Genomic DNA, 23,447 nt, shown 5'->3' with positions numbered 1-23,447 from the left:
TTCTAAATCCTAAAATCTTCTAAGATAACTACTATAATACCAAATATAAAACTATATTTCACGACTAACTACCTATATATCTTTATAACAACATTTTTGCAGAAATTCCATGGCTGTATGGGGTGGAAATAAGTAGGTTTTAGATGTACTTTTTAGTAAACATCAAAAATAACATCTTTTACTTGAGATAACCAAGAATATTTCACATACTATAGTAGTAACAGCTTTTTATAACCTTCGTTTAAACTTCTTTGAACTAAAGAAATATCTGTCATAACCAACAACAATTATTTTTCATGTTTTGAGTCCCTTTTCCACAACATACTACAAATTTCGAACGATAAAGTTTATCATGAGATGGCGCCACATTTGAATAAATATACAGACCGGAAACCTTCAATAACAAGTCGAACGTGCAATATGGTGGCTATCTTTAATCGCTATTTTATTGGCAAGTTAAGTAGTGCAAAATAATAAAAATATGTTCTTTACATGTTGTTCAACATTTTTTGCCATTTTGATCTTTAACTTTTCCCTATTAAATCACTTTGTGTACATTGACCCCCCATTATATTCCATTGTTTTTTAATTTAGCCATCCGTTTCACAAATGCGTAAAAATACTCAATTATAAATAATCCAGAATACAAATGTGAGTCAAAAGCGGGAGAAAAGAACCCTTCACCCTGATGGTAGATCCACGCTACAGGAGATAGTTTACTTACCATTGAAACTATTTTTATGCTGTTTCTGTTTTTGGATACGATTGCGCAATTTTATCTTTTTTATTGTGACAGTGTCAACAATAGCAAGCCTGGTGGAGCGAGGACTAAATATTTCACATTCTCCATTTGCGTCCTAGGCTCGCTAACTCCAAATTTACCGTCAAGGTCTTCGAGGATAAAAAGTAAGATTTGAGAAATTTTTGAATGATCCAACATGGAATACATCTTAATCATGAAAAGGCGCAAGCTCCTATTGTAGGTTAGGGTTATGCCTTGTTAACTCCAAACGTTTTTAAAAGCATTTATACGACGCATATTTGCGATGACCCGTAGCTGTGGTAAAGAGTGTCTTTACCACAGCTAAACTCTATAACCACAAGGCCACGCGCCATAAAAGTTAGATGTGAGTGCGAAGAGTGTGTTCTTGAATGTTGTATTGACCGCCTATCCGTGTTTTTCTCAATGTGTAGACAAGGTAAGTTGATTTTTTTAAAAGTCATTTTTTGCACGAATCGAGATGTAAAATGTAAACTCGTAACATCGGTCCCACGAGCGAAAATTTCGCGTTACAAAATTGTACTCTGCGAAACTTTCCGTTTCCAAGTGCGCCAATTTTCTAATTCCGTAGTGCCGTGTTCTCAGAATAATTCGACTTCGAATTTAAAACTGGTTCTGGGCAAACTAAGTCCGCGTTTTGCTTGTTTTCAATGTAGTCATCGGTTTACCCATCAAACAATTCTTACACCATAAAACATCCCCGACAGTTAACTTCACTTTTCAAAACGCCATAATAGTGAAATTCTAACAAAACAAAAAATTGGTGAATTATATTTGCACAAATAAAAGTAAGTTGGCACCTTATGGAAAAATAGAAAGGGTAATCCGGAGAAGCAAGTGTTTAGATAAAACTACTATGGGATTAAAAACGTTGAATACTCCAAATAAATTCTACAACTAGAGTTTCCACTTCTTCATGGTAACACACAGCGGATATTTTACACACACACATGCTATCTCTCTGAAACTCTCAAAGCGTGTCTTTCTCTTATGGTGTTGATCTTTTCCAGTGCAGCTTTAACTAATCAGAATCAGCGTGGCTTGTCGACGCTCTTAACTTTCGTAATAATTCTTTACGACGAGATTGAAGTTCAGATTCGCTTTCGCTAGACGACTCCCACTCCTCCTAAGGTATATAACAAATTCAAGATTAAAAAAGAAATGTTCCATAGGACGTGACAGGATAATTGTGAAAACTCGTATTTTACTACCGAACAGTGACCGTATTGGGAAATCGGATCTGATTGACTGTACATGGTTTGGCAGTAACAATTGGATTTGCTCAACACTCAAACGAGTACGAACAAGTAATGGCACGGAAACTTGTAAACGAGGGAAGGTACGTCAAAGGACAAAATTATACGGAAGAAATAACTAATTCTATAATCAAAAAACTTCTGAAAGATAAGAGCATCTCAAAGCGTCACGAAAATAAATCACATAAACCATTTTTAAAAATGTTGAAATGAGGCTGAAAGAGTCAGAAGGTTAAGGTGTCTAAAGTTTACTTTTTTAAAGTTAGTTCCTTCTTCCCAGCTTATTCTAATGACAACTAGGTGGTAGGTAAGAATAGTTCTTCGTTCTTGCTGTATTTCAAAAAGAAGAAACTATTTCTGGCCAGTACATTTTCCCGCATCGGAATGTCGTGTATCATTGTTCGCCCGCCAAAAAGTAGTTTTCTTAGAAAAAAAACAAAAACATGTAAAAAACAAACTTTATGTTGTGTTTTTATTTCTTTTATTGTATGTTGTTTGCTTCTGGCGTGTTTACTCTAAGCATTTTTTTTTAAAAGATGTACAATTTATCCTATCATAATGACAGCGTCCACACATGATTTACACGTTCACAAGAACAAGATACAGAGTGAAGAAGTTTCGCAGGACAGATTTATTTTTTTTCCAAAGCACCTGGTTATTTCCTATCGGTAAGGGCACCTTTGTCAAATACGAGTTTGCACAAGCTCCCTAATATTGTTGACGCAGAGGCTTTACCCGCAACTATGACAAAAGCACATTTATTAAAGTAAAATTCGCTAGTTGTGTTGGCTTTGATGCAAACAAGATCTCATTGGCAGTTTAAATTGTTGTGCTTACAAAAAAACAACCGGAGAATTCATTTATTTTGTCTGTATAACCTTTTTTCTGTCTTTTTTTCCTTTTTTATGTGGAGGAGAGACAGTCTCTCCGTCTTCAGATTCGTCAGATTGTTCTCTTCGTTTTTCTTTTTTCTTTTTCTTTCGGCTTTCTACTTCTGATTCACCGTCGGATGGAGATGGCTATAGAAAAAAGTACTAGCAGATTAACTTCAAATGCGATTTGACTGATTCAGTGAGATTTTCAATCAGAAATATTAGAAAGTAAAATCCACCTATTACACAAAATCGCCTCGTCTACTGGTATCGAGCACGAATACATCGGCCGAAATAAACGTCCAATCAGTTTAGCATTTCTTTATCGCAAAGTTTATTTGACGAAATAAAATTTTGCTGTTTAACTACAATACCCACTACAGTCCAGTCGTTAAATGGTTTAACCAAGAAAAAAATAGTATCAAGCCAAAAATTGGCATACTGAACCAAGATGTTACCTAGAAACACCAAAAAGAAGGCCCCGCAAATCATGGGGAAACCCGATTTTTCGACTTTAATCCAAAATGGCGGACTAGGGTCATAGGGCAAATTTTTTATAACACTCAAATTACACGTTTCATAGCTCGTTGGAAAGATAATTTAAATCGATTTTAAGTAAGAACTATGCCTTGAAAATGAACCTATTTTAAGTTATGGGCTTAAAACCTGCCTTAGATGATAAGCTGTTCTCCATGCCTAGGAAGTTTTCATGTTTTTCAAATCAAGTAAAAAGTCCTAAATGCATTTAAAATGCATTTTTGAAAAGATTGTTAAGTTCTAAATGTATTTAAAATGCATTTTTATTTCTCTTTTATGATTGATGTCAGTGCATTGCATGGGAAAATCATTAAAAGAATTCTATTTGAATTTTAATAAAAACATTAAACAAGATGTATTGTTGATGAAAACATTTGTTTTGATGATGGTTATGATCTTTTTAGAGAAAAATATAACAAAATAATAATAATAACTGTTTGGGATTAGCATTGCAATATATAGGTATGTAACTGGCTTGAGGAAAATGGTGATTGTGAATTGTACACTTCAAAAGAAGCTGTAATGGAACTATCAGGTTTAACTTTGAAGTCCAGCGAACAACACATTGAAATGGGCCCTACAAGAAAAAATCATGATTATCAAGATGTTACAAAGTTTAGAGAATGGCATGAAAAGTACAATCCATTTTCATTCGAAGATGCACACCTACATTCATTGTCAACTGGATGGGTTTTAATAGTTGATGAAGATGGAGTAAACTGTGAAAAAGCTGAAGATTTGGGTCTAGTTATTCCCCAGAGGTTAGATAATGAGAAACTAGCAAAAGTCAGCATGAAACTTAAAGATAAGCTGTGCCCAATTGGGTCACTTGGAAATACTGTTAAGATTGAGAAGAAATCGATTTATATGAGTCCAACCATTCTCTTTACAAGACTTGCAGCTGTTGCACAAAGAGATGAAGATGTGGAACAGTATTTTTCTTATAAGATGACTACAGATCCTATGTCTTTGTTTAAAGGTGGTCTTACGCTCACACCAGACAAACCAGCTTTGAGAAGAGCTTTGTTGCCTGATGATGAAGCTATATATAAAGAACAATTTGATGAGACTTATATATACACAGTAGATGGAGGAGCCCTTTTACATAGAGTGCGGTGGATGAAGACATCTTCTTTCCAAGAGTTAGCACTGCTTTATGTAAATTATGTTCTCCGAAACTATGGATCTGTTTTATTAGTGTTTGATGGGTACGAAAATAAAACAACAAAATCGAACAAACATCAAAGACGAAGTGGACATGGCAAAATGTGCCAAAATGTGGAGATTGTTGAGTATAGCATTGTTCCCTGTTCTCAAGACGGTTTTTTATCAAATCAGTACAACAAAACACAATTTATCAGGCTTATTTCCAGGTACTAAAAAGACAATGGGCAGAATGTAACTAATTGTGATGGTGATGCAGATACTAAGATTGTGTCCACTGCGCTACATATTGCTTCAGATACATCAAAGATTGTTGTGGTGGTGGCAGATGACACAGACATTGCAATTATGCTGCTTGGAGATATCATCTTCTTCCAGGAGAGAATGCAGAAGGGTTGCATTATGAAGGATGCTTCTGGTAAAATAGTGCATATTCGTGAATTTCTTCTCTTTATCCGTCCATGGTCAGAGTGTCACACTGTTTCTGCACCATTCGGCAAAGGCAAAGCCAGAAATCAAAAAGTAAAGAAATCAGATGCACTGAAGCAAATAGCAATATCGATGAATGACGTTTGGGGGTAGAGCAGGATGAAATTGGTCACATGGCTATATCTATATACTGGGAAAGAAAGAAGACACATTGACTAAACTGAGGTAAGAACTGCAGCAGTTTTATACTTTAATCGTGAAAAGGCTTGTTCTTTAATACAGATAAAAATTGCATGGTTGTACTGTAAGTAAATTTGTTTTTGCTAATAAAGCCATATGATTTCGTTTTCCAATCAAAATATCTGAAAAAAATTCAAATGTTCTCGGAGCGAACTACAGGATTTCTGGTATTTGTGTGAAAATTCTATACTGTTATGTGTTATTCATTGTTGTTTGTGATACTATTTTAGATAATTGTCTTAGGTAATTTCCATTTACTATTTACTTTGTTAGATACAACAAATATATGGATATGGTGTGCAAAGGTGTGTTAGAACCCGAGAAGATGCCACCGACTGAACGTGCAGCATACTTTCATGGTCTTCGAGCTTATCTTCAGATTATAACATGGAAATTGTTAAAATCGATTCAGATTTAAATTATCTTTCTAACGAGCTATAAAACGTGTAATTTGAGTGATAATTTGCCCTATGACCCTAGTCCGCCATTTTGGATTGGGGTCGAAAAATCGTGTTTCCCCATGTCAGATTCACGAGGCTTCTTTTTTGGTGATTCTATCATCTTGGTTCAGTATGCTAAGTTTGATACTATTTTTTTTCTGGGTTAAGCCAATTTTTAAGCTTCAGCACTGGACTACTACTTCAACGTCATCCTTTACACAAAATAACTAAAAGATATACCCAAACCAACAAGTTTTCGTTTTTTTAAAAAATGAAAGAAAAACTATTTTTTCATCAGTCCTTTTGTCACAAACTATTTCTGAGTGTAAATCCGGCTTTATCCATAAAACATATAATTTGTAGGCAAAGGTCGACTTACACTTCTCTGTTTTTTTTTCTTTGACTTCTAAAAAAAAACAAAAAAAAATATTATGTTTTCTAAACAGCCATGAGTAAATTGAGCACGATTTTTAAAGTATTTTAAATTGTGAACAAGAGAAAAACACAAAAAAGGGATGAAGAGAAGCAACGACGGAAAGAGAAGTTCATAATAGTCACAGTAAAAGGTCTTTTGGACGAGAAATTGCAAAGCGGGAAAATTTTTGACAGAAAAAAGAGAGCTGGTGATGAGAAAAGGAGTTGTCAAAAAAAAAACAATAGATAACTCACCTTCTTTCTTTTCTTTTTCTTTTCTTCTTGTTCTGAAACAAAACAGCAGATACAAAAAGTAGACAACACACAACAAATTCTATTGCAAAAACAAAATAACAGAACATTACGATTCCTGTCACTTAGAACGAGTGCAGAATACTTAGTTTATTTAAAACTGCCTTAAAAGTGTTTTTTCAATTCATAGGTGGTGGCAATTTGTAGAAAAGAATCAACCAGTCTTTTTTACTTTTATTGTGTAAAAAAAAACCTCCTTGCACCACCGACATCAGAAGAACAAAATCAAGAAAAAGTATAGAAACACAAAACGCGTATTGTACAAAAAGCATACCTGGCGATTCATCTATATCTGACGGCGTACGTGATCTGGATCTAGACCTGGCTCTATGTTTCCTCTTCTTACTGCGAGACTCTCGCACTTCTTCATCTTCCTCTGAATCCTACCACACATATAAAATTTAACGTTCAGTAATTTTCTTGTATTGTAAAGTATACTTTGGGTGAAAAAGAAAATTTCGCGGGTGTAAAACGTTACTTGAGCTACGGTTCTAGTGAAAGGAGAAATCAGTTCTATTTTTATTTTATGCTACATAATCACGTTGAGGCGAAATTTTAGCTTGGGGAATAACCCATTGGCAAAACGGAAGAAGTTAAATAATCTAGTTTTGCAGGTCTTTCGAGGGTCAAAAAATTTAACACTTCGTGAGTATTAATTTTCGAAAGTAAAAATGTTTCAAAATAACTATGATAGAAAAGCTTTTTCTCAATGAAAAATTTACAGAAACACTCCTTTAATCATTAGAGTGAAATTTCCCTCCTGTTCTCTCTAGGTTAAAAATTGCCTGAAGTTGGTTTTTGTGATTTTTTTAACAGGTGTTAATTTTCGCGAATTTTATATTCAATGCTTGGCAGGACCTTAATTTCTTTAAAATTAAACGGGAAATATATATATCAAAAAAAATAAAAAAAATGACAGCTTCAAGTAACTAGTAAAAAGTCCTATTGGTTTAAAAACTTTTATAAACTGTGGCGCAGCGAAAAAAAAACATGTGGTAGAATTTTCTTCCTAGTAATGTTTTTATATCTAACGCTATGAATAAAGATTACCGAGCCAGATCTCTTCTTGTGTTTTTTCTTTTCTTTCTTCTTTCTCGTTTTATACGTTTCCATCCATTCTTTATATAACCGGACTCGTTCTGATTCCAAAACGACAGCTTGAAAGGCTTCTTCTTTCTCAAAACGCTTACGAACCTGAAGTATAGATAGAATCAAGTATTAAAGAACATCGCGCCGTATTTGAAAGCAGTCCGACAACTCTACTTCGAGTAGTGTGTTTGTCTACAGTTCTAGGGCAATATTATGTTCCAAGTAGCTCCCCAACTCTATTCGGCTTTACCATGTTCTTAATCTACATTGCTTGATATCAATATGGCAAAACAAACACACAGACCCTTTTAAAAGAAAGATTTATTGCACAGATCACACAGCGGGTTATAAAAAACAACAAAAATATCTCTGCAAGGTGCTTTTGCTATAGAATTCTATTGGGTGCGATACAATTTAAATGAATCCCCCCTTTGAGTGATGTATCTCGCGCTAATACAGTCTGTTAAGTAATGTTGATATAAATCTTTGTGACTAGTTGGTATCGCACTTTTGTTTGTCTGCAAGTAGCCCTATTGAACTGTTCAAGGTTAGTTTCCTTGTGTTTAAGATCAGTTTTGATTGGTTGCATGGGTCTCATGCGTTATACTTACATCTTCCCACTTGTCACCATTTTCCAGAGGTGGAGCAGCTTGTTTTAAAATGGCACGGAATGAACTCTCTTTGCGTCGTGACTATAAGAGAAATACGAGATATCAGAACACGCGAATGTGTGAAAGTTAAAGAGAAGTGAATAATATGCAAAATAAGTGGCGTGACCACCAGACGATGAAAAGAGTTTATTATTTATGCTGATGTCTTTATTTCACCGATAAATTAATAAAAGCAGACAGATGGAGAACAAACCTCCCGTTCTTCTTTCTTTGCTCGTTCTTTTTCGCGGGACTCGGCTTTTTCGCGCATCTAAATACAAGTTTTATGGTGAACAAACACAACCAATTGTAGAAAAATACTTTAATTACAAAAATGTAAAATCATCAGTATATTTAATAAAACACATATCCAGTGGTAATAAAAAGGCTTTGTGCGATTTTTAATAACGAGACATGTTAGATAAAATTTAACGTTTAGACTTACGCTATTAAATGCAGCCTTTATGTTGCCAGGATCTAGCGTTTCAGAGCGATGGTCACCTATTACGATGCTATTGTAATCTTCGAAGGGAGTACGGACATCGACAGCAAACTGTTTGTCCTACAAAACAAAGTCACAAGTTATGTCACTAATAATAGGTCATTTTGGAATTAGATATTATCTTGAATTTTCATCGTGGTTAGACAAGTTAAACTTCAACCCCTGTTCTTTGAAGCGAAGTATCTAAAAAGTGCTATAAGTAGAGGCTCTTTTTTGAGATTTATTGGGTATGTTGTTCACAATTGAGCATTAGTACTTAATGCTAGAATCCCTAGCCCGTGTATAGTTTTCAAATCATCTCTGATCCCACATGTCTTGAAACTAAGAGGCTTAAAATACGATAGTGAAGCATCGGGATAAACAAAAACATACCAAGGAAAGTTGTAAACCTCTCTACATTTTAACGCGTTTTGCAGTCTTCGCTATCAAAATTGGGAGAAGCACAAGAGAAATCAAGATGGTATCCAATTACGAAATCGTGTATTGTCGCAGCAGAGATTCGAAAAGTTAATCCCATCGAGGTTGAGAAAGGCTATATAAGTTAGTTAGAACATTCGAGAATAAAAACATATTGTAGAGGAAGGGCGCAGATTTACTGTTTACTGATATGATTAGAATAAAAGTCTACTATTCCACATACTGATGTATGTTAAAAAAAAAACAATGAATAAAATTTTACCTTAAGTATTTCTTTTATAATTTTCTTTTCGTCGCTGTATCGTGACTTCAAATCCTCTACAAAGAATTTGAAAAGGTCGAGTGGCGTAGAACCTGAAAAATAGCAAGGACATATTTTGATTATTACTGTCTTGTCAAATGAAGCACAAGATTGCTGGGCAAAGTTAATAGCAAGAAAGGCTTTCTTTACGTGGCACAATCTAAACTAGCTAGTTTTTTTAGAATAAAAAATCACGTGCATGATTCGGACTGTTTAAATTTTGTACTCCCCAAGTTAGTATTCTTATCTTTGCTTTTTAAAATATTCTAAAATATTTTTTGCCGTGGTTATTGAGTTTTTTGTTTACTAATATTTTAGTATATTTCGAGAAGGCTCCACTGAAAGTATTGTATTTTAAAGAAATAATCGTAATAATATGTAATAATATGTTAGGTTTACTGATTCTATCACAGTTGAAAATTAGATTGCATACAATAAAAGCAAGTAATTACCTGGTATTCCCAACATATTTGTAAAGCGGTCGTCAGAACTTATTTTAGGAAACAGATCCATCCAGCGTGACATGGAGTTGATATAACTTTTTTTATGAAGCTCATCAAGTAGAGTCTAAACATAAAAAGAAAAATGAAATAACAAATACAAATACATCAAATTTTCATCAATCTTAAATCGCTTATCAGGCAAAACGAAAATGAAAAATTACTTTTCAATATATTTTAACCACAATGTAAACTGTATTCTACTTCTACAATTTCCATCCAAAAGTTTTAATAGTTTTAACAGTTTTTTTTATGACACACGCATTCTCCACAAACTTATAAAACCTCTCCTAAGCATATTTACTTTAAATATGCTTAGGAGAGGAGCAAAATGTACACGCTTTTTTATGTTTGTTCCCTTTAGTGCTCTCCTTCAACTTGCATATTAGCACACACAATTTTCTCCAAGTATACCTTTTTATTGGAGGATTTTAGAATACTGGCTTTTGTAAGATACAAAAAATATTTTGTATTGCGTATTATAGAATTAATGTCAAAATTCTGTGACAAACTTTGGTACCGAATTAAATAATGTTGATTGTTGTTTTCACGCATACTGATTTATTTGTTATTTGTTTGTTTAATTATTTCGGCTTTCTCTTGCTGCAGCGGAATTTCATTTTAAAAAGCTTTTTTCCACTTTTAAGGTCTTTTTTAATCTCGTGCAAAAGATGACAAAGTACAAGCAAAAATAATTAAACTAAATTATTCTCGTGATTAGCAATTAATTGGCAAAAACAGAAATATAAAGACGTCATTTTTGTCACACCCTTTTTCAGACTTTAACATCACGGTATAAACACCATGGCAGCAGGAGTAGATAGTAAAAATCCATACACCACTTACGCAGAAAGCTTCTCTGTATTTCCGATGCTGACGTTTGACTCGATTTTTTTCATGAATACGTTCTTCTTCGTAATCCTATGAAGCATTATCACGGAAAATGAATTAGCATGGAAAAGGAATAGAAAAGTGTAGCATAGTTCAAACCAGACAACACCACAAAAATATTTTCAAGATGTATTTTATGTATCTGTATTTATAAAAAAACATTCTTATCAATGTTTAACATATTTGTTAAAATAAACACGAAGTTCCTTCCTTCTCATCAGGAGGTAACACCCACTGTAAATGGAGACACAACAATCCGAAAGGCAAACTTAATTTTTTGTTTGAACCTTGAGCTTCTCAAGTCGGGGTCTGGTACGTAAATATTAGTTATAAATTCAAACTAATGTTTAGGTACCAGAAATATAAACTGAAGAAAAATATTTGCACCACACCTTTTCAAGCTCTCTGATGAAATCAGCAAATGCAGCCAATGCATCCTCCTTATCTTCGATCATTATTTCTAAAATTTAAGAAAAATTAAAAATCAGTCAGGCGTAAATACATGAGATGTAAAACAAGTTTTGATTTTTAATGATAAAACCTTAGAAGGGGATGGGATTATAATTTGTGTTTGCTAAACATGCTAAAATACTCTCCATTCGTAAAGAGGTATTATGCAGGCAACAACACATGACACCATACCTTGTATTTTATCATTATTTTTGTAACGTGGGTGGTCTTTGATAAGATCTTGTGCCTGAAATAGTAAAATAAACAATAATATCCAATAAAAAAAATTCACAAGAGTTTTCATTAACTTTGCACAATAAAAAAATGCACAACCACAATCAATACACCAAAACTTTTTTTGATCAGTAATGACTTACTTCGCTCCACAAAGATCTGTAACTCAAACCCGGTATTTCAGAGAATATATCATACATATACTGCTTATTATAAATGTGCATTTTCTTTTCGTCCTCCTTTTCTCGACCAGCTAAATAATGCAGAACGTCTTGAAATAAGTCTTTGCGTTCTCTTTCTGGCACAGCGTTCCAAATTTTGTCGCTTTCAAACATATCACATGCTTTTCTATATCTAACATGAGAATGCATGCGAGGGTGTTCTTCAAGGTATATACGTAACTTTTCACGGTCTTCTTTTGCACGTTCCCTATGTTGTTCTTTTTCCTCGTTAGCTTTTTGTTGTTTGTATGTATTAAACACTTGTTTTTTCTCATTAAGTTTTTGCAAGGCCCTAAAAAACAACAATACTCTTTAAAAACGACTGCTAATTTTATTTTCCCTGCAGAATTCTAGGGTAATGTGTCACGGTATTTGAGGCTGCAGGAGCTGTTAGTAAATTATTTTTTGCTTTCAGTTGAACTTTTTTAGTTTTTAAATAAAAATTCGAACAAATATAAGAGGTCACCATGTTTATGAAGATATTTCGACAAAGAATACATAAGAGATTGAATGAACATTCAGCCCTTATGTAAATAAATACTTAGATGTGAACGTGGCTTCAACAGAACAATTCGCATAGACATTTGTCAGTAAGAAGAAGAAAAAAAGAGAATTACACAGTCAGATTCGAATAATATAGATCGCGTTGGAAAGCAAGTTAATCGATCTCTTTTTTTCCACATCAAACCTAATAATTTTATTTACTAACAAAGTAATGGAGAACCACAAAGAGCTTTCTGCAGTCATTCAAAAAAACCTGGTTCCTTTTTTGGAAAATCACAAATTGTTTCACCGAAAATAGTCAAATAACTTAGCAATGGTATAATTGTTGAGCAAATTTGGGCAGCTTTCCAAAAACATTTTTTTCTGGCTTTTAAAGATTTACATGTTAGTACTTCATTGTTAAAAATGTTGAAAAAAATGCGTTCAAGAAAAATACTCACTCAAATCTGTAATCATGCACTATCAGTTTCATCGCTTGTTCCCAAGTGGCTTGGCTAGGAACATTCTAGATACACAATAAAAAAAGGAAAAATCAGTTTATTAGTTCTTCAAGTAAAATTCAGTCAAACTATGAAGGAATCTACGAATGATAAACTTTATATTGAGGATAAAGGAGTAAAGCATATCAGTTTATTCATTCCCTTTAAGAATTCTCTGATTATTAATAACATACCAACAGACTGTATATCATTTCTTAGTTATTTTTTACCTGTTAATTTGACCTGGAAATATCACAGCTTTGTTACAAAAGAAAGTGCCATAGTAAAAAATTCAAATGAAGTTACACTATGTCGCTATAATACTCACCTTCTCTCGAAGGAGATCTTTAAAAGCTTGTTTAGCTTCTTCTTTGGATGTCCATTCTCTTTTTATAGTTTGTGCTTGTTTTGGTACTGTGTCATCTTCACCTCCTTCATCTGAGCCAGCTTTCTCCTCATCCTCACTCTCCCCATCATCAGTCACTTCTTCCTCGCTCGAAGATTCAGGTTTTTCCCTGTCAAACAGAAATTTAAATTTTTTTATGTACTGTAACATAAATTAAATAAAAAGAACAAATTATAGATATAGAATAATTTTTTTTAATAAGTTTTTATACGCTTGAACTCAATATGATCAACTAAATTTGCAGCTGGAATATGTAAAAAAATATGTTTTGCTTTTCTATTCTTGACTGTATTATAGGCTTTCTATACAAAATTTTCAACGTTACTGTAAATACTAGAAATATGTTTTTGAGTTTTAAAGATACACAGAGAAATAAACATACGCTAATACTTTCTTTTCTTCCTCTAGTCGCTCTAAAAAAATAAGAAAAGGTTTGAAAATAATTGTCCCATAAGAATTAAAAATACAAAGAAGGTGCAATAAAAAAGAAAATAAATTTAAAAAGATGCTATACTTTTTAATTCTTCTAATTCTTCAGGTATGGTCCACTTTGATTCTTTAGTTTCGGTGTTGTGATAGTAAGCTCTTCCTGAATCACTTTTATATTCTTTCCAAACACATGCATCAAGAAGTTTCTGAAGTATAACAAGTAATAATCATTACAAATGTTATGTACTAAATTCCAAGGTTACACACAGTAGAAATACTGACATTAATCAAGTGACCTTCACTAAAGCTTAAATACACAACCCTATTATTTTTTCCATTGCTACCAAATTACCTCAACTTCTGTCTTGAGATCATCCGGTTTAGTCCATAGTGAAGTTTTAGTTTCTGCATTGAAGTAGTATGTACGACCATCAGGAGCAGTATGTTCAGTCCAGGCTTTCTTTGGCTTCTAGTAAAAATACATTGTGTATTTTGGAAATTATTTGTGATTTATAACTGTACACCTTTAATTATTTGTTAATTGTTTTAGTCAGTCAGTGATAGATTTATTTAACCACTTATCATGCAAACAGCTTATGTAACAACACTGGCTTGCCACTCTTTTTATAGAACCAAATTTGAGATTTAAGGACTTTTGATGATAATGTTTTTGAAAAGATGACATTGTATTTGAGGACATTTTCAAATTCTTGATGCCATAAATAAAAAATACAAACTGTTGAGGAGATTTAATGACAGAATCCATGGGAAAATTACACAACAGAAAAAAGGTTCAAGAAAACAAATTTTTACTTTTCTTACTTTAACACGCTTTTTCTTTTTCGGTTTCTCCTTGACTTCTGCCTTTTTCTCTGCCTTTTCTTTCTTTTTGCTACTCGATTTGTCAACAAAACCCATGTGACTCATGATTGGTTGTTGCATTGCCACAGGAGGCATCATTGGGGCACCCATTGGCATCATAGGCATTCCTAAATAGTTTTGTGTTAATAAAAACTAAACTACAAAAGGTTAAAACCACCAGATTTCAGTTTTAGAAAACGAGAAAAATAATATTTGTTTGTTCCACATGATTACTTTACAAAATAGGATCAGCTTGGCATTCTTTATTGATAAAACTATAATATACGGCAAAACATAGCCTCAAACATCATTAGCTCTTGATTCAAGAACATTAAAATATAATTAATGTCTAATATTGATTAAAACCTTTAAAATTCTAAATAAATTGTTATTTTTCTCTCCATGGTGGTCATCATTTGCATATAAAAACAATCAATATGGTTTTGAATAAATTTTTATGTCACTCTACAAAACTGGGAGAAAAAATGGTAAATCATGGCTGGTACAAGCCACGAAAATTAGAAAAAAGCTATTAATGCTATTTATATTTGAAAGTTTGTTCATTATCATTTTATAGCTTCAAACAGAAATCCGGGTGTAGTACATATGCAGATATTTTGCAAATAATAAGGTATAACAGTCTTTTATAACCTATTCGGAATTTCAAATATAAATGGCCTAATATATAGTGACATAGCTAATCATTTTCTTATTTTTTCTGTTTATTTAAAAAACTGAAGGAAAATTTATTTTATGCATTTTGAGCTGTTAACAACAAGAGTTTCAAATCATAAATTATTTGAAAGTTGCATACTTATTCATTTTGTTTAAATGACTCTCCTTCATTGACTGTTTTTATTGTATGATAACTAACTAACATTAAAAACAAACAAAACCTCAGTTGGAAAACACAGAGAATTTCGAGACACATGCGAACACATGCGCTTGCTTCCACACACGCGCAAATGCAATATCCAGGTGTGCAAACTATTGCACGCTTAAAAAGTACACATTGTTCTTGAAAAATTGCAATGTTCACCTGCAAAAATATTTCAAAACATTTATCTTCTTTACTGAACAATTCAAAAAAATGAGCATTCTATTCATTAAAGCTTGGTTTGTGTCTTCTTGTCGTTTCACAACCTTGAATATTATTCTTGAGTTTGATTCTTATGTTATCTTTTTTACACAAATTCATAGAAAGTTCAAATTTTCAATTGTATAAAAAATGCTCCCATGAGAATTATTTTTTTTCTTCTTTTTGATAGAGAAATTTTACCAATAATCATATGCAAATAATGTTTTGACATTGCTCATTTGCAATTAAATTTTTGCCACAAGCTCTTGAGGGACCTGTTTTATTTTTAATACAATGTAAACACATGCTATACTATTAAATGAATCTTCTGCACATTCTCATTTGTTTTTTGTTGCTAAACTTTCATGAAAGCCTTTTTGTTCATGCAAAGCAAGTATCAGTTGGCAGTCAATTTGACTGTTCATTTTGTGAAATGTATACATACAGCAACCACATGCAAATGGCAGTGACTGTGAACCCTTAGGACTAACATTCACACTAGGGTAATTTTAAAGGTATTCTTTACAATAATTAAAAAAAAAAATTATGATGTTTGTTTGCCTTTACAAAAGGCAAAGGTTTTTTTCCAAATTTTTTAAATGAAAACAAAAATATATTGGTGCAACACTATTGACTCTGACTGACAGAAAGAACAAAAAGCAAGTAAAATTTATGCCCTGCAAGACCCTTGCTTGTAAGTTTACATATCGCATCTGTCACATAAAAAAATATAAAAAAGTAATGAAAATATTTCCTTAATTCAATTCCTGCACTGTATGATATCATCTGGCTTTTTTCTCATTGACTTATGGATACTTTTTATTCCTTGTTTAGACAAATTTATCTTACCTGGCATTGTACCCATTGGTAACGGAGGATTCATTGCAGATGGCATTGGTTGAAACGGCATATGTGGCATGTTTGGAGGCATTCCAGGAGGTACGCCTCCCATTTGTGGTGCTCCAACCATTTGTGGTCCAGCACCCATATGACCTGTGAACATTGGAGGCATTTGTCCACCTGGAGGCATCATTGACATTGAATTCTGTTGCTGTTGAGAGAAGAATCCACCCATGCTAGCAGGAGGCATGCCAGTCGGCAGTGCAGGTGGTTGTCCAGGCTAGAATTGAAAATGGTAGATGAAGTCTAATTTTAATCATTTTTCAGTTACATCAACGTAAATTATACTCATTGGATACAAATGATAGAACAGCAAGGAAATTGTTCAAAGAACAATTTATTAAATATAAAAATTTAAGGCAAAAAATAATGAAATTAATCACACATATCAATTTCAAGAAAAAAGTGTTACTTGGAAACCAGGAAACATAGGTCGAGGTGGTCCTTGAGCCCCGCCTGGAGGACGCATGGGACTAAAATTTCCAGCCTATATAAAACACAAAACAAGTTTAGTTACTGTTTACTATATTGTTATGTATCTTTAAAATGTAAAGTATATACCTTTTTGTTAATCTGAAAAGTATGCAAGTTTTAATAAGTTTTAATATTATATTAATTATTTCGCCCCCCCCCCCCCCCCCGACAGTTTTTTTTTAATAACTCCTTATTGCTATGTTATACGGCTATAAAACTTACCGAGTTTAATATTTATCTATTAGACACCTGCAAGCCAAATTTTTAGATTCCATACCTTTCACAGGCCTTAATATTGGCCATTACTCGAAACTACCCCTAAAAATTTCTATGAAATCCTTATAATGGGGGAAATTTAATAACTCCTGTTAGCATTATCTTTAGAACTTGAAACTTGCAACACAACTTTGTTTTATTAAGAAAAATCATTTCGCATCATTTGGACACGTGATTAATCCATTACCCAATTTTGTCGGATTTTACCCGATAGTATGTTCAAGAAGAAAAACCCCGGACCGAATAGGGTTAATAAGGCGAAAAGAATCTCAAAATAATTTATACTGATCTAGAAACATTTTTTTTAAAAAAAAGAACTTTAACAAGTGATTTTTTTAAGCTAGTTGCAATGAATCTTTACCACATGATAAAAAATATGTTTTTTATATAAAGAAAATTCAAATTCGAATTAGTTACAGTATATATACTCAAATTTCTGTGCATTTTCATTTCACCCTTAACAAAGTAAGTTGCCAAAAAAGCCAATTTCAAGGATTGTAAATGGAACAATCAAAGTGTATACATACCATTATGTGTTGCAGCTTACTAGCATAAAATATGTAATGTTAAGTGTTTATGGGTGACAATTCTAAAATAGAGAGACCATAGAAAAAATATAGCTAGTAATATGTAAGTAAGAACAGCTGCAAATGTGAAACTGTTGCCAATATTTGAAGGTGTGTAAAACCTCTTTAATTTTGCTTCAAAATATTTATCTCATCGCATTAGTTTAAACAAGGTCTTATCTATATATACATACACATTTTTACAAGCAATGAAGCTACTAAAGGAGATTAAGATTTGGGTCAAAGGTTAACCCTTAGACTTCAAATCATTTTATTTTTGTGTGGAAAAACTCGAAATATCCATGGTTTTTCAAAAACAACATTTCGTCTTTAAACCTGAATTCTGACGATTTGTTACTTCAGCGTTGAGCAATGCTGAATGGGAAAATTTATTCTCTTTTATATGGGCATTTATCTTGATATAAGTTCAGTGATTAGAAGTTATGGCTAATAGTATTCAGTATTCCGACCTTGGGTCTAGTTGAAGGGCTAAACATTTAGGAAGTTGAACAACCAAAGCTTAAACCTTGACAAATTAATAAGTAATCTATAAAACAGTTTTCTGATTGATTATTTGAGTAGCTATAAGATACCAAAAAACATTGCAGATAAAGATCTGAACAAGGTATCATCAGGCAGATATTTGTTCAATTTTCATGAGCTCTGCAGGTTGCTTATTAACCCAGGGGCATTATTCTTGATTCTCATATTTCTACATCTTATATATATATATATATATATATATATACAAAAAAGAAAATGTTGTTTAAATAAACATCAGAATAAAAATGTGAGGGTTTGGCTTGAAAGAAATTGCAGAACATGCAGCAACAATTTTATTCACAGCTTTGTGCACAGAATTAAAAACATTGTAAAAGAAAAGCAATTCCTATGGTGTCATGTTGGTTACTTATCTCAATTGTTTTGTATTTATTGAACAAGGCTACTGAAGCTCAACTCTAAATGCGAATTTAAGTTCAAAAGACGCTATATATAAAGTAATGTTTTCTCAAGAATCAACTCATGATGTTTCTTGCTAAGCTGTAATTCAGCGTAATTTTTTCTTACTTGTCGTGTTATTTCACTTTACCTGTGAGAATTGTATTTCAAAATTTTGATTTTCAAATTGTTTATTCTTTTTTTACTTCAAAAGTTTGTTCTTTTTAGGGTAGCCCATCTGGTACTAAAACACTTTTTACATACACATTTTAAAATTTTCAGATAACTTTGCTTTTATTACAGTTATTTTGTACACACTTTTTCTTGATCACATTTTGTTAAGAATTTATTTTGATTTGTTGATGTGCTTATCCAATACTTAAATTTTAAGGAGTCTCAGATTAGATATGCTGAAAACTTTTTGCCTATTAAAAAGGAAAATACATATAATAATTAACACCCAGAATTTTGTAGAAAGCTTTATAATGTTAGGGCACTGTAGAGCTAGGAAGAGCATCATTTTAAGCCAGTGAGTCATTACTGAAAGGAGAGTTTTATGACCTGTTTATGTCTGTTTGTTTTGGAGGGATCCAATAACAGGTAGGGGAGAAAAACAATCACAGTTCCCACAACAAATTATAAAAGTTCCCTTCAATTCCATTAGTGTAAGGGGCAGAGGGTGGTTGAGGTGGCATAATCCAAGTAAGAGTCACGTAACACACAGAATTAATTTAACTATGGTTTAATAAAAAGCTGTACCATAGTATAAGCATACAACATTTAAGGTAAATTTTACTAAAACTTTCGTGAACTTATACAACTTGACAGTAGGGTTCCAAGACGCACAACTGGTGCTGTGCTATAACAAAAAAGGACCAACTTTAAAATACATACAGAAAAAAAAAAAATTTATATAAAAGCTGCAACACAGATACGCTCTTTTAAAGAACAAGAAATTTTGTGCATCATAAAAAGCTGTAACGCAAATATGCAGATACAATTAGTGGGTGAAATCATAATTTTTTTAGTATATATTCTAAAATTTAGCATCAAAAAGTTTATTTTGAACTTTTAAATGGATGCAGTGCTTTTTTGAGAATACATTTGAATTTTTTTGAACGCAGATCTTAAAATTGCACACACTTTTTACGGCATATGCGGATTATCGGCACCCTTAATTAGTGTAAGCTAAAGAGTCAATTTGGCCTATGTGGTCCCTCTTTTCTTGGCTGTCAGGATACATGCACATATGTGGAACTTGGAAAAGTAGGTTTGATAGCAATAAAATGTTGTATAAGAGCGATAGGCGGAAAAAACATATTAATAGTATAAAACTAATTAGGAGAAATAAATCTTAGCCTTTTCAGATTATCATAGCCTAATTTGTAATTATCCCTCTGGCTGCTCGTTATGGCTCGCTTGTCCAATTCGGTTGGATTCGGGTTGGATGGTGGCTAGCTAGCTAGCCATTTTCTTTAAAGCTGTAGCTGGTAAGCTCCTACATTTCAGGAAATTTCCAATTATACATTTCATGATTTGTAAAAAAGACAAAGAATAAGTATTATAATAAACAGTATTATATAGCTAAGTACCTTTTTGCGTTTCACCTTTTGTTTGTTCTGTTCAATCTGATCTAAAGTTTTTGCGAAGCAATTGAGCTTTGCGAGCGAAGCGAGCGAAGCGCAATTGTGGAGCACGTTTGCTACACGCGAGGCATACCAAGAGAATTATTGAGATTCTCAAAATTTCGATAGAAAAAAAATCATATAAAATCAGCGTAAAGAAATAGGACTGATATTTTTGCACATAAAGCTAGGGTATTTTTTTTTCTAATAAAACAAATAAGTTTGGACCGAGGGGTTAAAGTATAAGTTTAGTAAAAAATGCAATAAGTACGGCTCGTACCCCCCCACCCCCGGATTTTGACCCCCCCCCCGTCTTTTGGTCCGGATTATACGTCCGCCGAACTTGAACACACAAAGAGGAATATGCCGTGAACAAGAAACGGTAGTCGGCTGTTTAGACACGTATATTTTGCAGACCCAAAATATGCCTTATTTCTTTGTATTATAGCTAATTATGGTATAAATAATTAATTAATTACTGCGCAATTTTGCTTCTAATACTATTATAGTTGTATTTTATTGAAATATAATAGTATTAAAACGGTTTTCTTCTTTTGAAAAAATTTATTGCTAGTCCTGTTTCTAATCGACTTTACTTGTGTATTTTAAGCTTTTTTGTTGCTGTGCTTTTTCTGGAGATTTTAGTTGGATTGGAAAGCTCCTGTGTAAGGTACCCTTTCCTAAAGAAAAATTGAAGTAATTTGTACAGTTATAACGCGCTGTGTTTTATTTTATTGTTTCTAAGAAGATGTAAGAATACAATATTATCAATTTTAATTGGTTTTATCCAAATCAAGGTAAGGCTTAATCACACGAAAGGTAGCTAGCTAGAGCTCAGTTTTGTATAAAAGAATTGAAAGTAATTTGTAGAATACATATGGAGAAGCTGTATTACTACCTAACTGATAGCCAGATATAGGAAAACCTGTAGCTAGGGCGCAGACAAAACAAATAGCTCTGGGCGCTAGAGTGAGCTGACCAACCGTTTTTTATCATTTTTTATTTATTATATAAGTAACCTGTTACAGTAATTAAAAAAAATATCCACTTTTGCTATCAAACCAACAGCATTGTAATTGTCAATAGGAATTAGTTTTCCGTACACCCTCCCTGAGAACAAGGTTTAAAACGACATTAAAACATTAAAACTGTCATTAAACAGAACTTCAAGGATGCCCAAGCCGTACCACGTCCTCTAAACGGCGTGGGCATCTTCGAAACTGCTTGTAATTTTAGAACAAGGGTGCTGATAAGCTGCATACGCCGTATAACGTGCAGGCCTTTTTGGGCAAGTTTAGCGTTTTGCAAAAAAATTGAAGTATTCACCCGAAAAAACCTGCATATAGACCATAAAGTATATAAACTATGTGGTAGTAAAGTTCTTAAAAGAACTGTTTTTGATGGTTTTTGATAAAATTTACTTGATAAATAACTTTTAATTTTTATTAACTTCTTTCTCTTAAAGCATCTTTTTCCAACTATAGTCCACAAGGTATGTTACATGGAATTGAATTTTGAAAATGCTCCAGGCAAGTTCGAGAAAGTGCAGGCGGTTTTGGAAGACAATCACTAATTTAATTGGAAAAGTTGCCCGAACTCGCCCTTATATATGTGGCTGTTTGCAGCTTATTGACACCCTCTTATTTTAGAATATTCTCAGGAATAATAGACCAAGAGAAATTACATCACAGTTTTTTGTCCACCGTCCACGTGTGTTTGAGAACAACCCACATAACAAAGTTCATTATTTTTTAAATTATTTGTGTAAAAATTACTATTTCATTCACGATGCACCATTTGTCAGTCATTTTATTTGCCCAACAAAGAATCCTATCCAAGGTGCTTTTCTATTAGTGCTGAATTTAATAATTGACATGGTTCAGTATAGTTTTTAAAAGGGTCTGATTGCAAAATATGATTGCCAAAGTTCAGCACTTGTAATATTTGTGTATTTGTGTACTCAGCTTCTAAAACACACACAAGAGACATTATAATTTCCTCTGGGTGATTACATTAATGTTGGTTGAAAAAAAACTGAATGATGAGAAGCATATGTTTTTAAATGGGTCTAGGACAATAAACTTATTTAATTTCCCTTGGCCTTGCATCAATCAAATTCTGAAAAAATAAACACTTCTAAAATGATTTTGTCAGATTTGGAAACTGTTGGTATGGTTGGAACTTTGCGTATAAAATTAGTAAAGTTGCCAAATTGTTTAGTTTTTTTCTTTTATACTTTTCCGAATTAGCCTTAATTATTTATAAGATGAAAAACAGTGCTTTCAATTCCATTGACTTGGCCATCCCTTAAAGGCACTGGAAGCTTCACTATATGAAAATGTTTTCTTTTTCTTTTAGATTGTGTACAATGGGAGTGAGTGATGTAATCTTCTAATGCGTGTGGTGAAAAAAAGGCGAATCCGTTATTGTTTTTCTGCCCAAATTTGAAGCTATTTAATAAATCTTGATAAAGTTAAAAAACTGTTTTGATTTGTTTGTTTTTGTTTTAATTGTTTCCCGTGAGTTTTCGAAATTCGTTCCAGCAGATTCTGTGGCTTCTAGTGCCGGTATTTTTACGTGAAAAAAATACTGTTTTGTTGTGAGGTTATTTACGAAATCGTTACGTTAGGACCAACTTCTGCGGGTTGTACAACTCGATGTATCACATATCTTTCGGAATACTGCTAAAAGTGTAATTTTGTATTGCGCTCTTTACTTTTACCATTCTGTGGGAAAAGGCGGTACAAAATTTTAACACGCGTTATTCGTTTTTGTTAGTTTCGCGTAATCTAATTTTCTCGCACATTTTGAAAAGAATATCCCACGTACATCAAATACTCGCGCAGTCTATTCGCAAAAAAAACTGTTTTTGAGCAACGAATTGTTCCGCAGAGCGTTCATTTTCCTACCTCGTCCCCAGGGTTCTTCTATATGATATTCAATTTTGATGTATTTCGGAAGATGTTAGCGCCAAAGAAACAAGAAGCGCTGGGGACAAAGTATTGGATAGTTTAATTTTGCTTGCAACTTGCGAAATGCTTCGCAACCTTTTTTTTAATTTCTAGTACCATGTTGTATGGTTTTTGTCTTGTGTGCTTTCCGTCAACACGCGAAGTCAGCCTTGGAAATGAAAGCTTTTGGTCATAGTTGCGGATCTTTGCGAATCAACAAAAGTCGAAAATAAATTAATTTAATGAGTTTCATACCGCG

General features: G+C 33.0%; 1 protein-coding gene and 1 long non-coding RNA gene across 4 annotated transcripts; one reads left to right on the top strand and one right to left on the bottom strand.

Annotated features, from left to right (window-relative positions):
- Positions 1 to 1,640: 1,640 nt before the first annotated feature.
- LOC130654308 (pre-mRNA-processing factor 40 homolog B-like) lies at positions 1,641 to 23,335 on the bottom strand. 3 transcript variants are annotated; one of them, XM_057456863.1, is made up of 26 exons: positions 23,304 to 23,335; positions 20,205 to 20,255; positions 17,635 to 17,696; positions 16,770 to 16,844; positions 16,307 to 16,577; positions 14,341 to 14,507; positions 13,871 to 13,987; positions 13,604 to 13,724; positions 13,472 to 13,502; positions 13,012 to 13,198; positions 12,645 to 12,709; positions 11,623 to 11,992; positions 11,438 to 11,492; positions 11,188 to 11,255; positions 10,751 to 10,825; positions 9,857 to 9,971; positions 9,366 to 9,457; positions 8,630 to 8,746; positions 8,399 to 8,455; positions 8,146 to 8,226; positions 7,496 to 7,639; positions 6,720 to 6,828; positions 6,389 to 6,420; positions 6,099 to 6,125; positions 2,916 to 3,056; positions 1,641 to 1,907 (listed from the first exon to the last, which is right to left on the bottom strand). In XM_057456863.1, exons 3-26 carry the CDS (start codon positions 17,635 to 17,637, stop codon positions 1,803 to 1,805), a joined length of 2,625 nt encoding a protein of 874 aa, XP_057312846.1. In that variant the 5' UTR covers positions 17,638 to 17,696; positions 20,205 to 20,255; positions 23,304 to 23,335; the 3' UTR covers positions 1,641 to 1,802. The 3 variants fall into 3 exon arrangements, with proteins under 3 accessions (XP_057312846.1, XP_057312847.1, XP_057312848.1); XM_057456864.1 differs by lacking the exon at positions 23,304 to 23,335 and having other exon boundaries at positions 20,220 to 20,255; XM_057456865.1 differs by lacking the exons at positions 17,635 to 17,696; positions 23,304 to 23,335.
- LOC130654309 (uncharacterized) lies at positions 20,776 to 22,727 on the top strand. The gene is made up of 2 exons (XR_008984392.1): positions 20,776 to 21,034; positions 22,596 to 22,727. It is a non-coding gene; the product is annotated as an uncharacterized LOC130654309 (long non-coding RNA).
- Positions 23,336 to 23,447: the final 112 nt, after the last annotated feature.

This window comes from Hydractinia symbiolongicarpus, chromosome 8, assembly GCF_029227915.1.
Source record: "Hydractinia symbiolongicarpus strain clone_291-10 chromosome 8, HSymV2.1, whole genome shotgun sequence".
NCBI lineage: Eukaryota > Metazoa > Cnidaria > Hydrozoa > Anthoathecata > Hydractiniidae > Hydractinia > Hydractinia symbiolongicarpus.
The sequence above is the reverse complement of the archived record's forward strand: the minus strand, read 5'-3'. Positions and strand labels throughout refer to the sequence as shown.

Excerpts from the sequence above, each read along its gene's own strand:
- LOC130654308 (XM_057456863.1), bottom strand. Across the intron at positions 8,456-8,629 it reads TAAAGGCTGCATTTAATAGC|ATGCGCGAAAAAGCCGAGTC; the intron begins GTAAGTCTAAAC and ends ACTTGTATTTAG. Across the intron at positions 6,829-7,495 it reads ACAAGAAGAGATCTGGCTCG|GATTCAGAGGAAGATGAAGA; the intron begins GTAATCTTTATT and ends TATGTGTGGTAG.